General features: G+C 38.0%; 1 protein-coding gene across 3 annotated transcripts in view; it reads left to right on the forward strand.

Annotated features, from left to right (window-relative positions):
- EFEMP1 (EGF containing fibulin extracellular matrix protein 1) overlaps positions 1 to 25,069 on the forward strand; it is a 59,691-nt gene that overhangs the window by 30,297 nt on the left and 4,325 nt on the right. For all 3 annotated transcript variants that reach the window (XM_032877729.1, XM_032877727.1, XM_032877728.1), the window contains 6 exons: positions 11,746 to 11,868; positions 15,798 to 15,917; positions 16,893 to 17,012; positions 18,123 to 18,242; positions 22,242 to 22,365; positions 22,450 to 22,645. In XM_032877729.1, the coding sequence (XP_032733620.1) occupies positions 11,746 to 11,868; positions 15,798 to 15,917; positions 16,893 to 17,012; positions 18,123 to 18,242; positions 22,242 to 22,365; positions 22,450 to 22,645 (803 nt within the window). The remainder of the gene's footprint in view (positions 1 to 11,745; positions 11,869 to 15,797; positions 15,918 to 16,892; positions 17,013 to 18,122; positions 18,243 to 22,241; positions 22,366 to 22,449; positions 22,646 to 25,069) is intronic.

Raw genomic sequence — 25,069 nt, forward strand, 5'->3', positions numbered from 1 at the left:
TTCAAATATGCATGCAAATTCATGAATAACTTGGGGAAAATGGCAACCATAGTGTCAATTTGAAACAAAACCAAAAGTTAAATCTCTCTTGGTGTAATGGTATATGAAAGATTTGGACACAAGCTGATAGTTGTTCAAATTTAACATTTTAGTCACTGAATAACCTTATGCCTTAATATGATGAAAGCTGCAGAGTCTTCCTTCCTGAAAAAATCATTCATAGAGGGACGCCTGGGTGGCTCAGTTGGTTAAGCGGCTGCCTTCAGCTCAGGTCATGATCCCAGCGTCCTGGGATCGAGTCCCACATCAGGCTCCTTGCTTGGCAGGGAGCCTGCTTCTCCCTCTGCCTCTGCCTACCACTCTGTCTCCCTGTGCTCGCTCGCTCACTCTCTCTCTCTCTCTCTCTAACAAATAAATAAATAAAATCTTTTATAAAAAAATCATTCATACAGAACAAGGAATAAGAAATCTAGTTTTTAACTGCCACGTTGCTCAAGGAAGAGGGATAAAATAAATAACCACTTAAGGTAAGATCTTTCCTTGCTATACTTTATCATAAAGCAAGGTTTTCAGATGTTAGAGGATAAATTATGAAGGTATAAAAGTAAACATCACAACAGTACGAAGATATATGTATGTGCATCATGTGTCAAATGAGAGAATGTAGACATATTCATTCATTTTGTTGAATCCTTACAACTTTCTCTATTCAGGTGGAGACAGCAACTGTTTTTCAATTTTTTTAAGATTTAATTTATTTATTTGAGAGAAAGAGAACACAGAGGGAGAGTGAGAGGAAGACTCAGACTTTCCACTGATCAGGGAGCCTGATGATGTAGGGCTTGATCCCAGGTCACTAAGATCATGACCTGAGCCAAACAAAGGCAGGCGCTTAACTGACTGAGCCATCCAGGCACCCCTTGTTTTTCAACTGTTTTTTAAAGATTTTATTTATTTATTCGACAGAGGGAGAACTGTGGGAGGGGCAGAGGGAGAGGGACAAGCAGACTCCAAGCTGAGTGAGACGTGGAGCTTGATCTCAGAATCCTGAGATCATGACTTGAGCCAAAACCAAGAGTCCGAGGTTTAACCAACTGAGCACTACCCAGGTGCCCTGTTTTTCAACTTTTTCATTAATATTTTCTTTCTCTTTTTTTAAGACTTTATTTATTCATGAGAGATAGAGAGAGAGACAGAAGGAGAAGCAGGCTCCCTGCAGAGCAGGGAGCCCGAAGTGGGATTTGATCCCAAGACCCTGAGCCCATGACCCTCAGATGACCCAAGACCCTCAGATCATGACCTGAGCTGAAGGCAGATGCTTAACCTGGGAGCTACCCAGGCTCCCTTAAATAACATTTTCAAACTCAGAATTAAATGTACAATACAATGAACATTGAACATGCATCATCCAGTTTCAAAAATTAACACTCAGCCATATTTGCATGCAGCACCTTAGCATCATTTTTCAACACAGATGACTGGTCAAATTGCCACCTGCTACTGAGATCCACAGTGCACCTACTGAGATCCACAGTGCACCATTTGCGTATTTCTGGTGATAGGCACCTCGCTACTTCCTAATATATTAAAGAGTCCAATGACCATATTCTTCTCTTAACCCCAATCTAAAATCTGTGTTCCTTAAATTTCTACCCATTTATTCTAGTTCTGCCTTTGAAAAGACAAGTTCAAGTCTTTTTCTTTCTTCTCTAACTGGCCCTTCCAATCCCTCAAGTTCACTTTCATAACAGACTATCTCAGATACAAATCTCAGAAAATTGAAAATCTTCTCTTGTAAATTGAATAGAGTGGGGACAAAGAGAAGGAGATGTAAAGAGAGTAGGAGGGGCTATACTCCTTCTTGAGGGCTGGCATTTTTTTCCCCACAAGGTTTCATACGGGATATTTTCATTTCATTCAGTTTAACGTCTCAAATTTCAGTTTTATCTTCCTTGTACCATTGATTGTTTGGAAGTGTAGGTCCTCTTTTCTGAAAGAAGGGGATTTTTCTAGTTTTGTTGTGGTCATTGTCATTTCCATCATATATACAGTGTAGTGAGGGAACAAAAGTCTGTATATTGTAATTTTTGAAATGTATTTAGACTTTCCTTAAGGCTAGTATATAATCATTTTCTTTTAACATTCTCTCAGTGCTTGAATAGGTTATATATTCTATACAGTGTTCTATATTATGTCAAGTAGTTCAGAGTTTATAATCATGTTATTCATATTTTCTATTCATTTCTGAAAATATGTTTTTTCATTTGGTTACTAAGAGAGGTATGTTAAAATGTCTTAGTGTAATTGCACGCATTCATTTTCCCTTTAGTTTTGCCTGTCTGTGCTTTGTCTATATGGAGGCTGTGTGATTAACTGTAGTTAAATTCTGAATTTCTGCATTTTCTTGGTAAACCAAAACTTTCATCGTTACATAGTATTTTTTATTCTGTAGTAATCCTTTTCCCCTTAAGGTCAACTTTGTCTGATATTGATATTACAAAGCCAACTTTCTTTTGATTAGCGTTGGCATAGTACATTTTTCATCTTTTTTTCTTTAACCTATCCTTTCTTTCCATCCTTACATTGTTTCTCCTGAAACAGCATATTTGGGTTTTGTTTTTGTAATCAATCTGAGAATTTGGGGTTTTAGTAAAAGCATTTAATCTGTTTACATTAATGCAACTATTGCTATGATTAGGTTTAAACTGCCATTTTACTATTTGTCTTCTATTTGTTCTACATATTTTAGTTTCCTTTTCTTTCCTCTCTTGCCTTCTCTCTAAAATAATGGACCATTTTATATTATTCCTTTCTCCCCCATATTAGATTTGTAGTTTTCGGCTTTTACTATTCCCTTAGTTTTTTTTTCCCCTAGGGGCTACTTAACATGCACCCTTGATTTATCAAAGTCTAAAATAAATTAGTAGTTTTACCTCTTCCCTAATGATGCAAGGACCGCCAAGTATTTAAACTCTATTTTCCTCCCTGCCAACTTATTATTCTCATGTATTTTAATTGTAAATATTTTATAAATCCCAAAAGACCTTCCTATTCTTGTTGTATACAGTCCATATTCATTTAGATTTACTCACATATTTATCCTTTCATTGCTTTTCATTTTGCTGGAATTTTGAATCAAAAAAAGAAAGAAAAAAAAAGAGAGAAAGGAATTTAGTGCAAATTTGGTGAGTTCCACCCCTCCTTCATCCTACTTCATTTGGAATTCAGAAAAACATAAGGGCCCTGAGGCATATGGGGAAACATTGTGCAGAAACATCATAAGTAAGATGTAATGAAATGGGTAGGAAAATATACACAAGGAGGTAACATGCTCTGAAGGCAAGAAGCACAAAGATATGCTTTATTTAAAAAGCCTTAAGCAGTTAATGATTTGGAGAAGTATTGCCAAATTACACTCAGCAAATTTAGTAGTGGGCCCCAATTTAGTGGGCACAAAAGCTGTTTATTGTTGAATGAACAACAAGTATAATGTAATTGGTTTCATACAATTAGGAGGTCACCAAGCCATGCTTGTTATAATTGGCATTGCCATAGCCAGGGGCTTGTGCGACCTCAAGCGATGATTGGCCTGAAGGAGTAAGCCAAGAATGTGTGTGCTTTGGGCTAGGGAGACTGACTAATCTGGCTGCAAGGCTCAGGGAGGGGGCCAGAAATCAAGTCCCAGTGCTTAGGCAAGGCCTAGTGGACTCAGCTGAATGTAGTGTCCATTCAGTTCATCACTCTCCGGGGGTTTGATCTGGAGCTGGGGATGGAAGGTGGTTGGGAGGAATGAGGCAAAGAGGTGTAAAGCACCAGAAAACTAAATGTCAGTTCAGAGGTCTCCCGTAATAAGATGGGATTATAATTCCTGTGAAGGCCATCAGGTTGGAAGCTGGTCCCCAGCTCGTGTAGACTCGGCTTCAACTTTCACACAGACCATCTTTAATTCAGTCTTTAAGCAAAGATTAATGACGCTACTTGTTTCAAAATACAGTCCTACCTCCACAGGGTTGTGGATTGATGACTGGTTATAATATCACTCCAAATACCAAGGTCATCTTTCCCCAAACATATTTGTAATAGATAATTAAGTTTAAGAAGTAAAAAAAGGGGGTACCTGTGTGGCTCAGTTGGTCAAGCGACTGCCTTCAGCTCCGGTCATGATCCCAGGGTCCTGCTCTGCAGGGGGTCTGCTTCTCCCTCTGCCCCACCCCCACTCATCCTTTCCATCTCTCTCTCGCTCTCTCTCTCTCAAATAAATAAATAAAATTTTTTAAAAAAAGAAGTAAAAAAGGAAGTTTAGCTGGGAATGACACATTCACAAAGATGCCAGAGAACACTCTTAACGATTAGCAATCATTTATCAGTAGAAAATGTTTTTCCTGAAGATTCTGAAAGCATTAAGCTTCACTTTGCCAGTGTGCAAAAAGAGCTGAAGAATAATTACGGCCTTTGTTTCCTTACTGGTTCTGTTTTAGCCTATGAGCAATTGGTGCCTTTGGTCTGTGTGTAGTAAAGATGAGTCACAAGTTGAACTGACCTTGTGTGCCACTTGGTTTTCTCCCCCTTGTTCATGAACTGTATGTCTAACCTCATCCCGTCATCTTGCAAATGAACACCACTAGCCACAAAGGAGACTGGGTGAGAAAAGGTCGATCTGCAGTGCAAATCAATCATCATTGCTGGAAAAGAAACTCCAAGTACATGTCGCATGATTTTTCCATATGAGAGCAGCATATTTCAAGGTTCTGAGAGAACACAGTGCAGTGACAGGGACTTCCAGGGTACTGGATTCACCACTCTATAAAACAAAGAAATGAGCTATCAGGGAGGCTGATGTTTGTTGATTTGGTGATATTTTTGTTTATCATTTAAAGCACACCAAATTATTAACAGTCCTTTTTGCCAGAACAGATAAGAATCTAGAACTATAAATCTACTGCTGGCCATAGATGAAGACAGTTCTCTTTTGTTACTTAATATCAGTATTTATTTTCTCCACTAGAACTGCTTAGCTTGGGTGAATTCTAGCTGTTAATTTCAGGAGGGTGAAAAGCTAACTAGAACTGGGCATTTAGCCCAGATAAATCTGATTCCAGTACTATGAAAGAAGCAGCAAGGGAAATAGAAAGTCTTTGACAAAAATTGTTGATAATTGGCTAAGGACTGGGGAGGGAAACAGAAGACTTGGAGAGCTGTGAATGTTATTCTAATGTAGAAGAAAGACACAAGGGAGGAATCAAGGCACTACAGATGAACGACCCTCTCTTTTCTTCTAAGAAAAATTAAATATATATACATACATAAAACTACAATTAAAGGTCTGCTATCCAGAGCTCTTAGGAAATAAGTCTTTACGGAGACTTAAACTTAGGGGCAAAATGAAAATCTGTGATTTGAATTGCTACTCTGTGTGACCTTGGGCCGGTCACCTCATGAATCTACATTTCAGTGATGTCCTCCTGCCTCTTCCATAAATTGTGCATGATGTGACCACTTATTCCACAAAGCTGTTATCAGGATTAAATCAGAGGATTGCAGATCCAATTTTCTAATCAAATAATAGATTTTTATAGCTAATATCTATTTTTATCCCAGTTAATTTTAGAATTTTAATAGATTTGTATATGAAGTTATATAAAATATCACACACCTCCTTCCTAGTCAAAACTTAAGCAATATAATTTACTGTCTTAAATACTCCGATTATGATTACTAAGAGCCATGAATGGATGAGGAAGTAGTAAAACAGCAATGCTCTCAGCACTTTTTGAGATAGCTCCTACTTTGCAAGATTATACTGAAAAATAAAATGAAGACCCAAAATAACAAGAAGATCCTTACCCAATGAGTCCCTTTTATTTAAAAAGTTTTATAAAGTAAAAAAAGTACTGGGAACTAATTTATTGTTCTATCACTAGAAAGGATTAGGACCAATCATTCTGAGAAGATAGGTGTCTATCTAAATTGTTAAGAATGTGAAAGAAAAAAAGAGAGATGGGGGAGAGAAGAAGGAAGGAGAGAGTAGAGAAAAGATATTAAGAAAGGAAGAAAGAGAAATAAATAAAGAAAGAGAGAGAGAAAGGGAGAAAGAAAGATGGGGAGAGGGAAGGGAAGAGAAAGGAAGGGGCTAGGAATAAAGTAGCTCCTTCATACAGCAAACATGAATCCCTGACCTCTTTTTTCTACCTTTACTCCATTTATGAGGTTAAATTAATATGGTTGCCGAATATATAAGATTATAAATCCATACAGATGAAGAAACAGCAACTTGAATTTAACCACTGCCTTTGCTTTAACCACAGGCGCTCAAAGGACAGTGCCATCAAGTAATATTCACAAAGCATGCACAGTGCTCCTCACAGAACTAGGAAAGGTGTGGCTGCTTTACTATAACAGTGTACAGTCTGGAAACAAAAAGATATATTTTCAAGACTCTGAACTTTTTTTTAAAAAATCCATGCATCAGTAAGGATGGATAGCCTATTTTACAGATGGGGGAACAGAGAAAAAGACTTGATGCCATGTTCCAAGATCACCTGGACAGTGATAGATGCAAAATCACTTTAGTCCCTTCCTCCTTATTTCAGTATGTTCTCATCCCTTGTCAGTGGTGGATTATTCCAAAAGTAGTTCTGAATTATTCTTTAAACCTAAAGCAGCAAAGTCTACATGGTCACCTAGAGCATTTAAGGTACAGAAAACGTTTGCCCGTGAAAACATACTGAATGTCCATGTCGTGGTAAGTTATCAAATTATGAAAAGAACATTGCAGAGATTAAAATGTTGCATAAGAGAGAGAAAGCAGCATGAGTCAGGGTTTGGGAAATATGAGTCAGAATGACGGGAAGGAGCCAAAAACATAGAGAATGAGGGCCTAAGCAGGGACTTAATGGACACCACAGAGATGTGGACACAGTTGCCTCCATTAACTTCTGAGAGGAAACCAAATAAGCAGTTCCATAGACTGGGGGTCAGCATGATAAAGAGGCTAGGAGCGAGAGCCGAGCAAAGATCAGACTGCATTATTTGAAGAAAGGATGGTGCCAAAGTCAGCAAGAAAGGGACCCACAACAGTATAAATCACTAGGAGGGAGAGTGTGGGCACATTTTTGAAAAATGAGGGAATCACCAAATACTGCCCTTAGCTATTCTTAATGCATTAGAATGATGAAATGTGGGTTGATTTACGTGTTGTGATATTTTAGGAAGCACATTCTATTATTTTGTTCTTTGGGTATGTTTACATTAAGCTGTGTCTACATAGTTCAGAGCTGCTCCCTGTGGTGTCCAATTCAAATTCCAATCCCACCTTTAAGGTCCTGAATTTTTGCTTTTGACTTGAGCTCCTACTTTATGAGCACCTTCAAGCAGGCCAGGCAGCGGGCTCCACGCACACAGGCCCTCCAGCCATGCTGACTCCCAACTGTCTTGCAGACCACGTTTGTTTCATCAGATGTTTTCTACTGCAGCCTGCCTCCTGCCTAGAAATAGCCTCCCCACCTTCTTCAAAATGCAGCTCAAAACTCCCCAGGCGCAGCAAACCTTCCACAGCCACTCGCCTCCAATGCTGCCTTATGCCTCCTCATTTCTGACTTCACAACATCATTGTTTTCCTACAGTTTCCATGTGCAGACATCTTGCTGATTTTGCTGTTTCTCACATCTTGCCCATCGCCCTTCCTTGGAAATGGTTAGTTCCATAAGATAAAACACTGATCCTACTTCTCTCAAAGTCCAGGCATGGGTTCCAGCAAATGATTATCATTCATTCATTCATTCACTCATCCATTTATTGAACAGTTATTGAAAACCCACAATGGTTCATGCACTCTGCTAGGCATCAGGAGTACAGAAAAAAGTAAGACATAGACACTATCCTCAAAGATCTTGAGGCAGGGCCTAGGGAATGTGTTAAGTAATTGCTTAAGAACATGGTAAGCTTCACTCTTGATGATAAATTATAGATCGTTAAGAAGCAAAACAAAAACAAAAACAAACAAACAAAAAAAAAACCAAAAAAAACCTCTCCTGGAGTACTTTTTCCTAGATTACTATGAAAATCATGGCTGACCTGAGTCCTTTCCCTTATGAATAAAGCAGTGCTTTTGCCATTTAAGATACTCCCAACACAGAGGCCTTTCATAGAATGAAAAACCTGGGGACACCAGGTCTTCTGATACACCAGCACAAGTGGATGGATATTCTTCGAGTCTCTGACATAGATGTAGGTTTTAGTGACTTATCATGTTAACCTCCTGATGTTTAAGACTAATAGAAATGCATTCAAGTAGGAAAGAAAAATGTAGAGGCATCTGGCTGGCTCAGCCAGTGGGGCAAGCTACTCTTGATCTCAGGGTTGTGGGTTTGAGCACACTGTGTTGGGTATAGAGATTATTTAAGACATAAAATCTTAAAAAAAAAAAAAAGTGTAAGAGAACTTAACAATGCGTAACAATTCTTACATGACTGTCTCATATGACATATGCTTTGTGAGTAAGTAATAACAGGGTCTCAAAGTACAACTTTTAAAATAATAAAATTATATTGTTTAAATAACGGTATGAATTGGTAGTATAATCAAAGATAGTTCAAAGAAATCCTGTCGATGTATCCTTCAGCATTAGATAAACTGCTAATAGCAAAGGAGAAGATAAATTGTCTCAGTTTGAGTTGGAGAAGCTGTAAATGAAAATGTAGCCCATTCATTTCCTAGCAGATCCAGCTCAAGATATATGACAAAGCCTGCACTCAACTCCTTTGGAATAATTTCTTGGAGGGGATTTCATGCAATTGTGTTTTATTGAATTTCAGGAAGTTTCTCATCCGAAAGAATTAAAAATTAAAGTGAGTCCAAGTATGTATAAAGTGTGTTAAAAATATCACCAGTCAATGTTAGGTGTGGTGAGTCCTAGAGCAGTTTTGTTTGTTTGTTGTTTGTCTGTTTGTTTTGATAGAGAAAGGAAAAGAATATAGTGGTAGTGGAGGCAGTGGTATTTTTTTATTATTGAATTATTTTAACTCTCCTAATATTTCTATTTGATAATCTTTCTCAGAAGTTCAACGGACCTGGTTCTTAAGAAGGGGTAGGTCCAGGTAGCACAGTTTTTATGTTTAAAACCTATATAAGGGGTGCCTGGATGGCTCAGTGGGTTAAAGCCTCTGCCTACAGCTCAGGTCATGATCCCAGGGTTCTGGGACTCACTCTCTCTGGCTGCCTCTCTACCTACTTGCAATCTCTGTCTGTCAAATTAAAAAAAAAAAAAAAAAAAAAAAAACTTAAAAAAAATAAATAAATAATAAAACCATTTAATGATATATTAAGTCCACTGGAAATATTAGCCTATTTATCAAAGAGCCTTAGAACTGAACAAGAAAGTAGGAAGGAAATTGTAGGACATGGGGAATGCAATGGGGTGGAGGGGGTTTGCAGAGAGGTCTCAGAAAGAAAAGCCACAGTTGCTGGTGAGGCCTCCCTTAGAAAATGCAGCAGCCAGCCCCAGTCCTTGATCTCCTGCCAGCATGCACTGAGGAAACTTGCCACATCTGAATCTCACATTTCGGTATCTCTCAGGGCTGTTATCACTGCAAATGCTGGCAGATGCTCTTGACATAAAACAATAGGAATTCTGCTGTCATTTCTGCATTAGCGAGTCATAAAGCTCTGAAAGAAACCCCAGTAGAAATGTTTTCATCAAGTGCATATGAGAATATAATAAGACACACAAAAAAAGAGCAGATAATTTCAAAGCAAGATTGTGGCACTTCTGCACAGTACCTTAAAAGGACAGAGTTAGAATCACTGATTTGAAAATAGTGATGATGATGATGATGATGGGTGTCAAAACAAAAATAAAAAAACAATAACACAAAAAGTTCACCGTAACTTTAAAACCAGGTTCAAAGAATCATGTTAAGTAGATGCTTTTATAGGGTATTATCCAATAAACGGCCATACATCCCTTGAGTATTTTTCATCTTCCCTCCCTCTTTCTTTTGGAAAGAATCTCTGTTATCATTCAAAACCGATATCTGAAAACAACTTTCTTACGATAGGACAGGAACCTCCTACATTTTTACATTGGTGCAACAGCTCTCCCTGGAAATAGACTTGAAAGGCAACACGGCAGGAACCACTCTCTGAGTTTCTTTAAGGGAAGGCAGGAATTGAGGAAGACATTCTAATTACTGACGGCTCATCTGTTGTATTGAATGTTAGCCCACTGTCTGTTCCAAAGCACCACCCTGGGTTTGCCACAGTGATGATCTAAGGCTCTTCGTTTTCATGCAAAATTTGTCATCTAGGAATTCCAAGTTTGACAATGTTTTTTTAACAAAGCTTAGACTCTTCAGTTGTTGAAGAATGCCAAAATCACATAAGCCTTTCATCTTCCTCACTCACCTATTTAACTTCATAATGGGAGAGAGTTAATTGAATGCAAAGGTAATGTTGAAAAGGCAAAATTAAAGTTCACTTATAAATTACTATAATATGAATGCACGCGCACTAATTCACATCACATTTTGAACCCAAAGAAATTCATTATAACAGATTCATTATATTATGATTGAGCATATTTTACTTTTCTAAAACTATAATCTACCTACTCCTTAGGGCACATTTAGTAAATTATAGAACTGGTTTAGGGAAATATCTTTTTTAAACTGAAATGAAGTGCTTGGAGAAAATATTGTATTTTAAACTACACCATATTACTCTCCAAGAGGAATATGATCAAGTTGAATCCTTTGCATCTTGAATTTGCAATGAAAGGGGTTGTTTGGGTTTTGTTTTTTTTTAAAGATTTTATTTATTTATTTGAGAGAGAGAAAGAGAGAAAGAGCATGAGCAGGGAGGTAGAGGGACCGAGGGAAAGCAGGCTCCCAGCTGAGGATCATGACCTGAGCTAAAGGCAGATAGATGTTTAACAGACTGAGCCACTCAGGCACTCCAAAAAGGTTTTGTTTTTGTTTTTGTTTTTATTTTTTTAAGATTTATTTATTTATTTGTTTCTTTGTTTGGGGGGTTTTTGGGGGGAAGGGGCAGAGGGAGGGGGAGGAATCTCAAGGACAGATCTTTAGAGACGTCAACATAAATGATCTCAAATGCAGTATACTGGGTAGAAAAAGCAAGTATTATACAATTTACACTAGAACACATAAAACAACATTGTATATTCTAATGGATACACTGTATATTCTAAAGGATGATTTATAATAAAAGTATAAACACATTTCAGGGAAGGATTCACACCTACCAGGACAGTGGTAGGTGGGTGGGTAAAGAGATGAGAATCCACTGTCTTTAGCTATGTCTCGGACGTTTCATTTCTGAAAATAAAGTGAGCCAAAGCAGGCACGGCTAATGTTAGCATGGCTCCTATGAAATTATTTTCTGAACACTTGAAATCATTTATCATTTTAAACATTTCTAATATAATAAAATTACAGAGTATTGTTTTCAGAATAAAGTAAAAACTTTCTTTCTTTAAAAAAAAAGTATGATGGTAATTCAACAGAGGGAAGATAGTTAATGGTACTGCAGTAGTATCATTGTGTGGTGACAGCTGGCTGCTAGACTTGCGGTAAGTATGAGGTATTGTATGGAACTGTCGAACCACCATGTTTGTGCACCTGAGACTAATGTCACTTATGTGTCAACTATACTCCTTCGGGTTTTTTTAACTGGAGGAAATAGTAACATCTGCACAACCAACTCGAGCTCTGTGCTGGCTCTCTTTACCAGATATAGACGAGTGCACTGCAGGGACTCACAACTGCAGAATGGACCAGGTGTGCATCAATTTACGAGGCTCCTTCACCTGTCAGTGCCTCCCAGGGTACCAGAAGCGAGGAGAGCAGTGTGTAGGTAAGTACAGCAGAGCAATAACCCAGATCCTGTTCTAGACTTCCTGCTTGTTTAAACCTCAGTCATCCAGAACAAAGCACTCCCATTTATTTGGAGAGGGTCTTTCATTGACTCCTGGTCCATTTTCCACATTAACAAGAAAGAGCTAACTTTAAAGGCTGAACATATTTTGGGTATCAAAGTGTTGCCTACATGTTAGACTAAGCAAAAGCAAAATGTGGAGTATGAATGGGACCACAAAAGCAACCAAGAAAATAATTTTAAATTAGCTGTTTGGAGGCTGGAGCACCACAACATTGATTATGTGACCTTCATTCACTGGTTCATAAAACAGCATAGCTTATAGGGCACATGGTGAGGTTTAAGTCCAAGCTCTACTCCTGACTCACATTGAGGCTTTGGACAAATGACTTACAGACTCAGGAGCTCATGCGTGGGAGTGCTTAGAGCTGCGATGAGTCCTGGGTAGAAGAGCTGTGTGCTATCATTGTGTGATGAGTTAACAGACATATACTAAATATTCATTATGCTGCACATGGGGGCAGTCCTGGGAAGGCAAAGCCAAGTCCATCACATGCCTCCACTTGAGAGCTCTACTTGAACTACCTGAGAGCGGGGGTCAGGTCTGGTTTATGTCACTGCTGTTTCCCCAGAACCTGAAAAGTGCCTGCCAAGTAGATGCTCTGTGCATTTTTTAATGACTAGAAGAACACAGTGTGAGGAGATTGACTGGCAAATGAGAAGTAAACAGTAAAAAGTAAATGTGTCCTAAGTTCAGTCAAGAGGTTCATCCTGCAATAGGAGTAAAACTTGCTTACTGGCTCCCTGTGTCAATTCTATCTATATGATATTAATAGCGATTTACATACCACCTTTTAACATATATCAATGAGGAGCCTTTATTTCCTCTTTGGAACAGAGGATAAGAGTGTGGGGACAGGAAGCTAGCATTAATTTTCGCCTGAGAATGTTCACTGTTGATGTCAGGAATGTTAACACTGAGCTCGTCATGGGCCCTGTCCCAGTTCTGCTCACCACGGGGCTTTGCCCAGGTACTGGGGTGAATGCTCAGCCTCTGAGGAATGCCCAGGCCTTGTGTGACTGAAGCTGTGATTTAGGAGAAGACTGTGTAGAAAACACCACAGCCACCAAAGTTTTGCCTGATGGATTAATCAGGAAAATAAATAATTGAGGGTGTAAAAAGTACAGAAAAAGAACTAACTCAACCTACTATGGGAACAATTAAAGGGAATAAAATGTATGACCATAGCCCTATATGATATAGCAGGAGGAAATGTTCTTAAATTCAGATCTAATTATGTGGCATCCCTGCTGTTCCCTTCACCCACAGAACCAAATCCACATCATCAACAGAGCATCTAAGGTCTTCTTCCATCAGATTCTTGCCCAGCTCTGTTGTATCAACACCTTTCTCCCCCCAGAATATTACACTGCAGGCTTGTCCACTAGTTATAATTCCCCACATACATCACACAGTTTCACACTTTAGTGCCTCTACATAAGCTCTTTCAGCACCAGGAACATGCAGCCCTAGCAAACTCCTGTTCAGTTTCCAAATCCCAGCTCAGGGTCACTTCCTCTGGGAAGTCTTCCATGATTTACCCAGCCGTGATTAGTTACTCCCTCCTCTACCTCACTACTTCTCAAACCTAAATGAGTCTTTCTTTCTTTTTTTTTTTTTTTTAAATTTCCAGTCTGTTGCAGGTCAATACTATTATACAGTACCGTAAAAATGTTGTGGTAACACAAATGGCTATTCCTAAACACATATCCTCAATTTCTGTAGTTATTTGTTGCAGACTGGTCCAAATAGTACATGGACCAACAGTAGTCAGCAGATCACACCTTGAGCAGAATGGTGCTTTCTGTCCCTTGTATAGCTTTCTACCATTGATCTTATCATTCCATGCAATAATATGTACTGTATGTATTTATCATCATTATAAAACTATAGTGCCAAACACAGTGCTTGAAAATAACAATGATTCACTGGATGTTCACTGGTTGAGAAGACAGGCATCATTTATCCATCAAGTATTTACTGAGCGCTGACTGTGTACCAGATACTGTTCTAAGTGCTGGGCCTTCATGGTAAACAAACACATTTTACAGAATCACGCTCTTCACGGAACTGTTAGAGGGACCACTTATACAAATTAGCTGTCAATAGTGGCAACTGGCTATAATACTGGGTAGTAGGAAGAACTATGCTAAAACTGGTCTTAATTAGTATAAAGTCTACACTTACTCAACTGGTGTTTATTGAGCACCTACTATGTCAGACCCTGTTCCAGGTATTAAGCACACAGTAGTGAACAGACAAAAAAATTTCTACCTTCACCTAAAGAGGAGACAGGTATTATTTGCCAAGCATTATAGTGAGGGAGACAGATAAGAAGCAAATAAACACATAACACAATGGGAAGGAGTGTCACTGGCTACAAAGAAAGAAAAATGGTTACAAAGCAGAAAAAAAAGGACAGATGCGACAGAAGAAGCCATTTCATATGGGTGGACAGAGGTGGCCTCCCTGAGATGACATCTGAGCAGACACCTCAATAAATAAGGTGGAAAGCCAGGTCAATGTCATTACCTTTTATTTCAATTTTGAAGTGAAATCAAATATATTTGGCAGTCTATTAATAATAGCTGCCATTTATTTTTACCTGTTTTTTATGAGGAAGTTTGTCTATATAATTTCATGTTATCCTCCCCAAAAGTCTACCACATTGTTGTGTTATCACTTACAGAAGAGGAAATGGAAGTTCTGAGAGGTTAAGACCATGCTAGTAAGTACCGGAACAAAGAGTCATCCCAGGTTACCCTGAGGCCACTTGAGCATAGTTTCAGTCAGAGGAACTCAGCATAAAGTATTGTTTTGTTTTTGTTTTTTACCATAAGGTAGTGTCACTGCTGTCTTACCTTGTACATGCATAATTGTTATTTTAAGTTACACACGCCATGTTAGAGTTGTCACAAAGTGTAGAGTTAATGAAATTTTATTATGCTTCTAAGATGTTGACCCTACTCCACACATTCTCAACTGACCATTTTATAGTTGAAAATATTTATCTGAGAAGAGCACAGCCTGGAACATTTCACCAGAGTGTCAAAGGGCACTCTCAAGAGGTAATTTGTTTAGCATCCTACTCCTTCCACAGTGTTCTTTCATTTGGTTCTCACAGAAATGTCGTAAGATACACATAGCAAGCATTACTATCCACATTTAACAAAAGAAAAAAACCAAGAAGCCAAATGTTTATATTACTTGGCCAACGTCACCAGCTGAGCGGCAGGCCACGCCTCCTTTCTCTTAGTTTTATGCTACATCCGTTGATTCTTCCATAGCCCTTTTTCCCTTCTGTAATTACAGATAATCTTTTAGATCCCCAAACTGACATACATATTCTTATATATATATATATGTGAAATAGTCTTCATTGTTTTTCTGTCTTTATTTTTTTTTTTAAAGATTTTATTTATTTATTTGACAGAGATCACAAGCAGGCAGAGAGGCAGGCAGAGAGAGAGGAGGAAGCAGGCCCCCCACTGAGCAGAGAGCCCGATGCGGGGCTCGATCCCAGGACTCTGAGATCATGACCCGAGCCGAAGGCAGCGGCTTAACCCACTGAGCCACCCAGGCGCCCCTGTTTTTCTGTCTTTAAATCTCAACCCACTCAACCAGCTTTATGAACTCTTTGTTTTTAACATCTCACTCAACTGCAGAATGCAAACCAAAGTATATTTTTAAAAAGCAAACCCTAATTTAGAAAGAGAGGGAGAGAATTACCTTGAAAATGAGATTTTTCTCCAGCTAGGTTTTCTAGATAATGTTCCAGTAAGAACTAAAGAGCTAACAGCTGTGGATAGTCAATAACATGGTTCTCTTTGTGTGCCTGATAACCTAGACATAGATGAATGCACCATCCCTCCATATTGCCATCAAAGATGCGTGAACACACCAGGATCATTTTATTGCCAGTGCAGTCCTGGATTTCAGTTGGCCGCAAACAACTATACCTGCGTAGGTAAGATTTGGGGAAACTGCCATACTGACTGATTTCTGTCTTCAAAACAAACGTCAGGGCATGTTGCAATATTTCCAGTTTTCTTTGCTCTTGAGTGAACTGGCATTATCTTCCCTACATAAAGCTGAAAAGACAATAACCAATCTGTTTCTTAAAACACATCAAGATGTGAATGGAAAACTTTGTTAACCTTGGTTTTACTTATCCTCTGTGGGTGTATCAAAGATATAAAAAACTACAGATCAATTGATATACACACACTGATTAGTCAACAGTGTGTGATATAAATGCTGAAGGTGCCAATGGGTTATTGTAAGTCCAAGTACATAAATTTTCACTGAAAGTGCATCTGATTTTTACATGCTTCTTCTTCTCTTTCAGAATGCAGTGTCATAGCACACAGTTTTAGGATTGGCATGACATAGAAAGAATCTAGTGCAGGAAAAATGCCTTTTCACAGTATTTTCAGTGCCTTAGAGCATTGCAAAACTCTGTATGCGTCTCAACGGCTTATGTTATAATTGTAATGGAATTTAACAGAACCCATTTAAAAAGTAATAAATAGTACAGATAAATCTTCACCACAGCATGCTGAGAGACTGTATCAATATGAATGTCTTCTATCAATTATTTATAGACTTGGCACTTCGCATCTGAACAACAATAAAAAGAAAATAGATACTGGAATGTATATTTATTAGAATCATTAAATTCTTTTGGAAAGATTCATCAAACACAAAACTAACTGTCATTCCCAGAAAGAAATATTCTGGTATTTCTAAAAGAAGTGCATGATAGATGTTTGAAGTTATTCCAACAAATATGAAACCTGAATGGATATTCTCCAGTGAGCTTCTGCAGGGCAAAGAATCCAACCCAGGAATCATTCACTTATCATTAGGTGGCATAGGTACAAAAAAGCAAGGATATGTTTTAAGACATAGATATATAAATGCATACAATGTTTCCTTTCAGATATAAATGAATGTGATGCTAGCAATCAATGTGCTCAGCAATGTTACAACATTCTCGGCTCATTCATCTGTCAGTGCAATCAAGGATATGAGCTGAGCAGTGACAGGCTCAACTGTGAAGGTAAAATATTTTCCAAATAATTTGTAATAACAGTTCAATCTGTATAATTGCTGTTGCTTTATCCAATTTTGTACCTATTTATGAAAACAAATTTTTCACCATGGAAATTCTATTTTAAAATCCAGATAATTAAGTTCAATTATAACATTGCCTTTTTAGCATGTTATAAAGAGAAAGGAGAAGGAACAAAATAACTGAAGTATTAGATGTAGGCTGAGTCGAATAATTAGAAGGGGTGTTCCAGTGTCTTGTTTCTCAAAGTGATCTGATGGCCAGCAGCACTGATACCTCCTTGTCTCTACTTGGGAGAAATACAGATGTCAGGCCCCAGACCAGACCTACTGAGTCAGATGCTGCATTTAACAAGAATCCCCGGAGGCTGTTATGCACATTTAAATTTGAAGAGAGATAATCACATGTCAGAAACGTTAGAATATGAACCAAGAGGCCTGTCCTCTAGTCTTCTTCCTGCCACTGTGTGACTTGGACACATTTCTTAAGTTGCCTAGGTTTCACTTTCCACATGAGTAAAAAGAGGCCCATTTAATTGGAAGGATGACCTTCAGAGTCCATTGCCCATGCATGTTCCACTGTGCAATTCAGAAGGCATAAGACATCCTGAGGGGGATGCCATTGACACTTGAGGTCTCTGACTTCCTCCCAGCTTTACTTGGGGCCACGAAGGTCATACCCCACCCAGGGAGGCCTCATATCATGCCACTATACTCAAAACCAAAAGGGACTGACTCTGGACAGCTGCCTCTGCACGTCTGAGCAAACTACAAGGACATCACCAATTGAGAAATGCAAAGCATTCTTCCCCTTAATTCCCAATTCATTCAGTCTGCTCAGTCGGTATGGTTAGGTCCAAGATTTGCCAAACATTCATCAGTGATTGACTAAAACTGATGGTAAAAAAACTCTTTGTGTGGTGAAGTTCTAGAGGAAATGAGCTGATATTATAGAATTTTCCCTCAAGCATTTTACAAAGTATTATATTTCTGTTTTCGAGTTTGCAGTATTTTTATCCTCTTATCTTTAAAATGATTACCAAAGTAGTGACCTGTAAGTTTTTCAACTCTGTGTCCCTGCTCTTGTCTGATTCAACAGACATTGATGAATGCAGAACCTCAAGCTACCTGTGTCAGTATCAGTGTGTCAATGAACCTGGGAAATTCTCATGTATGTGCCCCCAGGGATACCAAGTGGTGAGAAGTAGAACCTGTCAGGGTGAGTTTATTGTTTTCATATCTGTTAAGTGTTCATTTTTAACCAGAAAAATCAGGGAGAAACTTTTAAGATTCTCTACCATAGACTTTCATTTTTTCTCTCTTGAATAAAATCTGGGCTCTTTTTACCTTTGTTCATATGCAATATGCACATCTCATAAAAAGGGAATTATTCAGTTAACACTGACTTTTTAAAAGATTGATTGATTGATTGATTGATTGATTTGAGAGAGAGAGAGAGTGCAAGCATGAGAAGGGGGAGGGTCAGAGGGAGAAGCAGACTCCCTGTGGAGCAGGGAGCCCTATGCAGGACTTGATCCCAGGACTCCAGGATCATGACCCAAGCCAAAGGCAGTCACTTAACCAACTGAGCCACCAGGCACCTGAACACTGACTTCTTAAAACTTAAAGTAATTGTTTTTCTTTCTTAAGGTACAAAAAATTTTAATAAAATATTGATACCTCTTCTATATAGCCTATATAATCTCTATCATACACATCTTCTAATCACCTGACCAAAAAGATTAAATTATTAAAATATTTCACCATCAGTTTGAGTCTAGAGAATAAAATTAATATGTGGGTTAGGCAAATCTCAAAGCAGTCTCATATCCTCTAAAACACCAAGATTATAAACTGGGTAGTAATTTAGGTGCTGAGAAAATCAGCCTCATCTATATTTAAATGTGCTTAAATTCTTCACCAAAAAACTATTGATCCAAAAATAGCTAATATCCTAGGGTCCAGTTTTAAAATAAACATTCAGGTGGTCTTCATACCTACATACCTCAATGCTACATGTAGTTTCAAATTTTTTTAACAGGGAAAATTCTGCTCAGATAAAATCAAAAGTATAGTTAATCCTAGAAAAGCTAGAATAGACACTTACATTTACATAAAGCAGTGAAAGAGTGGGGAAAATAACTGAACTTGAAGACAGAAAATTTTTTTTTTAGTCCTAGCTGTACCACCTTTTATCTGTATAATCTTGAACAAATTATCAAACATCTCTAAGTCTCAGCTTTCTCATTTGGAAAAGGGAGTTGTGAGAATGAAATGAGATAACATACATAAAAATTATTTGTAAACTATAAAGCCTTATAATCCAAGGTGTTTTCATAAAACTTACTTAGCAACACAAGTGATTAGTAGCAAATCTGCCCTAGAAAGTCCCCTTTAATCAGAACTCAGAAAAGACATAACAACGGTAGTAAAATCCTTTAAGAAAGGAAAAAATCAAGGAAAGGAGACACTAGGGATTCTCAGTCTATATCATGATTTTACAGGAGAATATTAACTCAGAGGAACACCCAGGACCTGGGATTTTATAGTATGCATATGATCATTCAACTAGACTCCAACCACTAAGTATGAGCATAATCAGAATGCCATTCATTGCACAATGAACACCTCTATACCCCTTTCCAGGTTCCTAGAGACTCTAATGCTAATTGTGGAAAAACTTTGCATTCCAGTGATTTTATTTTCTAAGCCTGAAACCTTTAAAATGAATATTACATGGAGGAAAATGTTAGCCAATGGGATATCTTAACCCATTTCCCTGGAGTCCTTCAAATACCTGTCTCTGTGTTTCTGATCCTAAGTGGATTTGGTACTCAGCAAAAGACAGAAGTAAATTAACATACAGTGGAGTCTTACCTGCTTACTCTATGTGTATGGAAACGTATCCATTACAATTAAAGGAGTAAAATGCACTGGAATTGCAAATAAGGGATTTATGAGTGTCATATCTTGAAGATATGCCGCTCCAGAATGTTTAGTTAAGCCAAAACATTTTTATGAGAGAGACTTAACATTCTTTTAAGGTACAAAGCAATTGGTTTTCTTCACTAAAATTATCTCTTCCCAAACTCATTCATAGACTAAAGTAAAACCAAAAGGCTTTTTTTGAGGATGAAATAACTGTGCTCATTTCCACAACCTTGCAAAAATGAAAACTCTGTGTGTTTGGGTGGAAGGGGGGCACAGAGAAGGAAACAGAGAAACAGAGACAGAGAATACACATACACACAGACACACATTCATAAAATATTTCAATACTATTGATAATTCCTGAAAAACATTCCAGAAGGATTAAGATATTGATTATGCCAGGCTCTAAATTAATGGAAGTAATCAATGAAATTATTACATAACGTTTCCTTTTGCCATTCTTGGTCTCTATATCATAAACCAGTCTTAGTTTAACTTGTAGCTAACAGCATCTTCATTTTTCAGAGAAGTCAAGAATATTGAAAGGACAAGTCAATTACGATTTCTTCTAAGGGATCTAAATTCTTTCTTTAGCCATAGCCAGTCCAAAAGAAGACACTTTGTATAACTGACCCTTGGAAACTCTTGGAAATTTTCCAGTCTCCTCTTAGGTTCCAGATAGCTTTGGCCAGTTTGGAAACTAAAAGAATTTTTTTTTTTTCTCTGAAGAAAAGGCATGGAATTATTTTCATTTAGGAAGATGTACAACCTTACAGTGGAAAGATGCCTGTTACTACCTGTATGAACTTGAGCCACTTACTTAACCCTTATTTGTTTTTCCTCCATGTCAAGTAGAGATAATATCTCTCTCACCTATGTCTACATGATTTGTGTGAAGAGCAACTTAGTTCATTTTATATTTCTTAAAAGCCAGGTGCCCCTGAGTGCATTAGTGCTAGGTGATAAGGGGATGTAAAGATGGATACCATAGTCCTGCCCTAAAGTGTTTATAAGCTAATAAGAAGGTTAAGACAAACATGCAGATTTCAATAATGCAAAGAAGAGAGCAATAAAGACCCCCCCCAAAAAGAACATGGGGTATGAGAATTCTGATAGGAAAAACAGATTTAACTCCAGCAGCTAGCCCATTCCTGGCTTGCAGCAGGGATTTGGTAAATCACTTATGAAATGAGTAAATTAATGAATGAAAGTGTCTGGTTAACTGAGGCGGAAAGATTCAGAAAAGCCTTATAATGGATAAAATTTAAATCATTATTCAAATGTAAAGGGAGGTAGACAGGGATGTGAATATTAATATAGTTTACATTGTTGCTGTTGTAATAGTAAATATAATGGCTCTCTAGTGGAAGTGTTCTCTCAGATGTCATCTGGAGGCTCCTAATTCCCAAGTCCCAAACCAGTCTGTGTCCAGCCTGGCCTTCTTACAGCCCTCTTTTTCTGGGACTCTCTCCCTTTCTAGCTTCCTCGCACTGCCTTTTCCTGGTTTGCCTCTCACCACAGCCCCTTCTTTAATTCACCTTCTTCCATACTGTCTCTAAATAGCTATGCCACCCAAGGTGGAAGAGATCCAGACAGATTCAGGTTGTATGGGGGATCTGGGTTAAGTTTAATGTGCTTTTAGACATGAGACTGAGTAGGACCTGAGTTCGTTGCATTTAATTGAGGACAGATGTACCTGAGTCATTCCAGGCAGATTTGTGTATATGTGTCATTTTATGATCTTTTTATCAAGCACCTATTGTTCATCTGTTGAATTCAAAGCCAGACATTAGCCATTGACCGTGCTTATATAAAAGTGAAAGACACCAATTCTTGCCCTTGGGGAGATTGTAATTTAGTTAAGAATATAGATATGGCAATAGTTAATTATAAGATAAAATGGACTTAAATAAGAGATGGATAAGTGCACTGAACAATTAGAATAAATTTTGCCTGGAGGGTTAGAAGGCTGAGGAAGGAAGAGGCATCTCAATTTGGCCTTGAAGTGTGCTGGTTAGATGAGATTTTTATCATTAGGGTGGGGAGGGCCTTCTCACTGGGAAAGCAGCAAGCAAAACCAAAGGAGAGGGCATTTGACTGACTCAGGAGCTTCCCAGAAAAGTAAAGCCTAGAGGTGTGCTTTTGGTAAGCAAGGCATGCGGGTGGAGACTTGATGCTCTGGGACGAGATTACATGGCCCAAGGGAAGCAGAGCACAAGAAGTGAAGCTACAAAGTATTATACAATTTTCTCACATCAGTAAATTCTTTAATCTTATATGTTTATAGACATAAATGAGTGTGAGACCACAAATGAATGTCGGGAAGATGAAATGTGTTGGAATTACCATGGTGGCTTCCGTTGTTACCCGCGAAATCCTTGTCAAGATCCCTATGTTCTAACATCAGAGAAGTAAGAAAAATCAGAGCTTTTGAAAGTGAGAAGCTTCTGGTCTTACCACGCTAAACTGGGAAATACTTTTGTTTTTCTCTGCAGCCGATGTGTTTGCCCAGTCTCAAGTGCGGTGTGCCGAGAACTTCCCCAGTCTATAGTCTACAAGTACATGAGCATCCGATCGGATAGGTCTGTGCCATCAGACATCTTCCAGATACAGGCCACAACCATTTATGCCAACACCATCAATACTTTTCGGATTAAATCTGGAAATGAAAATGGAGAGTTCTACCTAAGAGTGAGTAGTACCCTGAGGGCAGCCGTAGCTGTTGGGACAGGTGCAAGTTTGCTGTGGTTTGGCAGTATTCACTTGGAAGGAAAGCTAATATTTAAGGAGTTTGTGTAAGATCTTCCTGTGTGCATTATCTCACTGGATCCTCCTGGTAACATTGTCAGATAGATACTAATATTTCTTCTCCATTTTTGCGGAACAGTGTGACACATATTTAGTAGCTTCTCTAAAGTCACTCAGATACCAAGTTGAAGACTCTAATGGGGTAGTGTGTGACCAGTAGAACACAAGCCTACACACACGCATACACACTCCAGATAGATACCACAAATCAGTGATAGTTCTTTCATTGTACATAGAAAAAAATAATGCCTGGAGAGCTTTTCAAAAACCATAAATTCCTTGTTGTTACATCTGCAAGATGATTTACATTCACACCAAAACCGAAACCTAGAAGCCTCTGAGCAATGACCCCAACCCCCGGTGCCAAATGTGCCAATAGTTGCAGCCTTCTTGCAAACTTCCAGGCAGACAATGTGAGGTCACCTTTGAGTTTTCTATTTCTTTCATTGCCTATATGAAATCTTTCTCTCAATTCTGCCATTTCTTTCTTCATGGTTATCTTTGCTTCCCCTTGCCCCTGCCTCTCTTCCTTTAAACTGGCTCTTGTACCCCCTCATCCCTCTAAGGGCTTCCAAGCAGATCTCCCTGACTCCAGTGCCTCAGCCTTCCAGGCCCCAGGCAACATCTCAGCAAGGTCATTTTAGGTGAAAATTCTGACATATTTTAAATACGGCTCACCACTTCATGTGCAAATGATGGCACCCCACCAAGCAGTTTGCAGGGTTCCGGTAACTGTTTCACGCTAAGGATGTTATTCATCAAGTTACAATTTTCTCAAAACTCCTTTGGGCACTCTTCATTTTTAATCAAATTTTAAAGTCAATATTTCATTTTAAGAACATGAAAAATAAATTGGGAAATTCATCCTTGTGGTAAAGTTTACAGATTTTTAATGTTTACATGTTTATCCCGTTCTTTGATATATTAAGTTCCCTTCCAACTCCAGAATTATGTGATTCTGCTTCTTTGCCAGTAAATTAGAAATGATTAATTTCTCATGACCAACTTCTGAAGAGAAAAGTCCAACCCAAAATTTATTACTGTTCTTTTTTTCTAATAGCTAAGGATAAACTTCTTTAACATTTGATGCTTTAAATTTGAGATATACTAGATATTTGTAAGAAGTTTACTCTAAATGAATTTCATGCAGTTCAGATAATGCCAGTTTAATAATTCTAGCCCAAACAAATAACATTATTTGTAACCCATAGCAATAGAATAGGTTCATCTCAAAATCTTTTTTAAAAATAGTTTTCACTTTGAACTTTCAGCTATTGTTTAAGAAAATAAAATTACTAGCATAATCAACAAACAGTTAAGCAAAGTTCCAGCATGTTATTTTTCTTGCAATAAACATAGCACTTTCAAAAGTTTTATGATTCATATCAGTGCATTTATCGACTAGATATTTTCAAATATAAATTCTCAGAGTGTTTTTCTCACATAAAATCTTTTTTTTTCCATGAACGATATAAAACTTTGGCCATTTTGCTAATCCCAGAGTTAAATATTATGTTATTTGAAACAAAAACTATTTGAAATAAAAAGTCATTTTAAGATAATTTCTTATCACATAATTGAAGAAGTAGTTGGGTTAAATCCCACAACATTTTTCTACTGAAAATCCACTTGTGTAGAGGGTATTTGATGCATTAAAATCAATCATCAGATTTTAATTAAGCTCCTCCTGTATGCTCAGTCCCATGCCAGGTGCATGTAATACATATTTCCTTACTTTAAAGAGCTTTAAATATTACATGTGGCAAAAGTTAACGTCTATGGGGGGAGAAAGGGAGCAATTTTGTGTTTGTTTAATTCTGTGGTCTGAGACATCAAAGAACTAATGTTGGCTGGAAGAGTTAAAGAATGTTTCTTGATGGTCATGATACTGGACCTGATCTTTGAAGGATCTACAGAATATAGAATTTTATTTATATTCCTTTTAAGAGAATACTGAGAAAACCTTCTTCCTTAGAAAAGAGGACATAGTGTAAAGAAGTAGTACATAAAACTGAAGGTAGAATTCCATTCTCCCCATCCGTACCACCCAGTATCTACACCTTATTGAGCCTATTTTCTTGTATGGTCTACAGTGTGGGTGTAATGAGAGCAGACTTTACCTGTGTGTTCACTCTTCTATACTCAGCACAAGGAATATACCTGGCACAGAGCAGTTGTTCAAAAAATATTTTTAAATGAATGAATAAATTCAACTAGCACCTTCAAGGTATTACTATTACCTTCAAGGGTCAAGCACCATGCTGTGTCCTAGAGATACCACAGTGAATAAAACCAAGCCAATCCCGG

Source organism: Lontra canadensis, unplaced genomic scaffold (assembly GCF_010015895.1).
Source record: "Lontra canadensis isolate GAN:19392208 unplaced genomic scaffold, GSC_riverotter_1.0 scaffold61, whole genome shotgun sequence".
Taxonomy (NCBI): Eukaryota; Metazoa; Chordata; class Mammalia; order Carnivora; family Mustelidae; genus Lontra; species Lontra canadensis.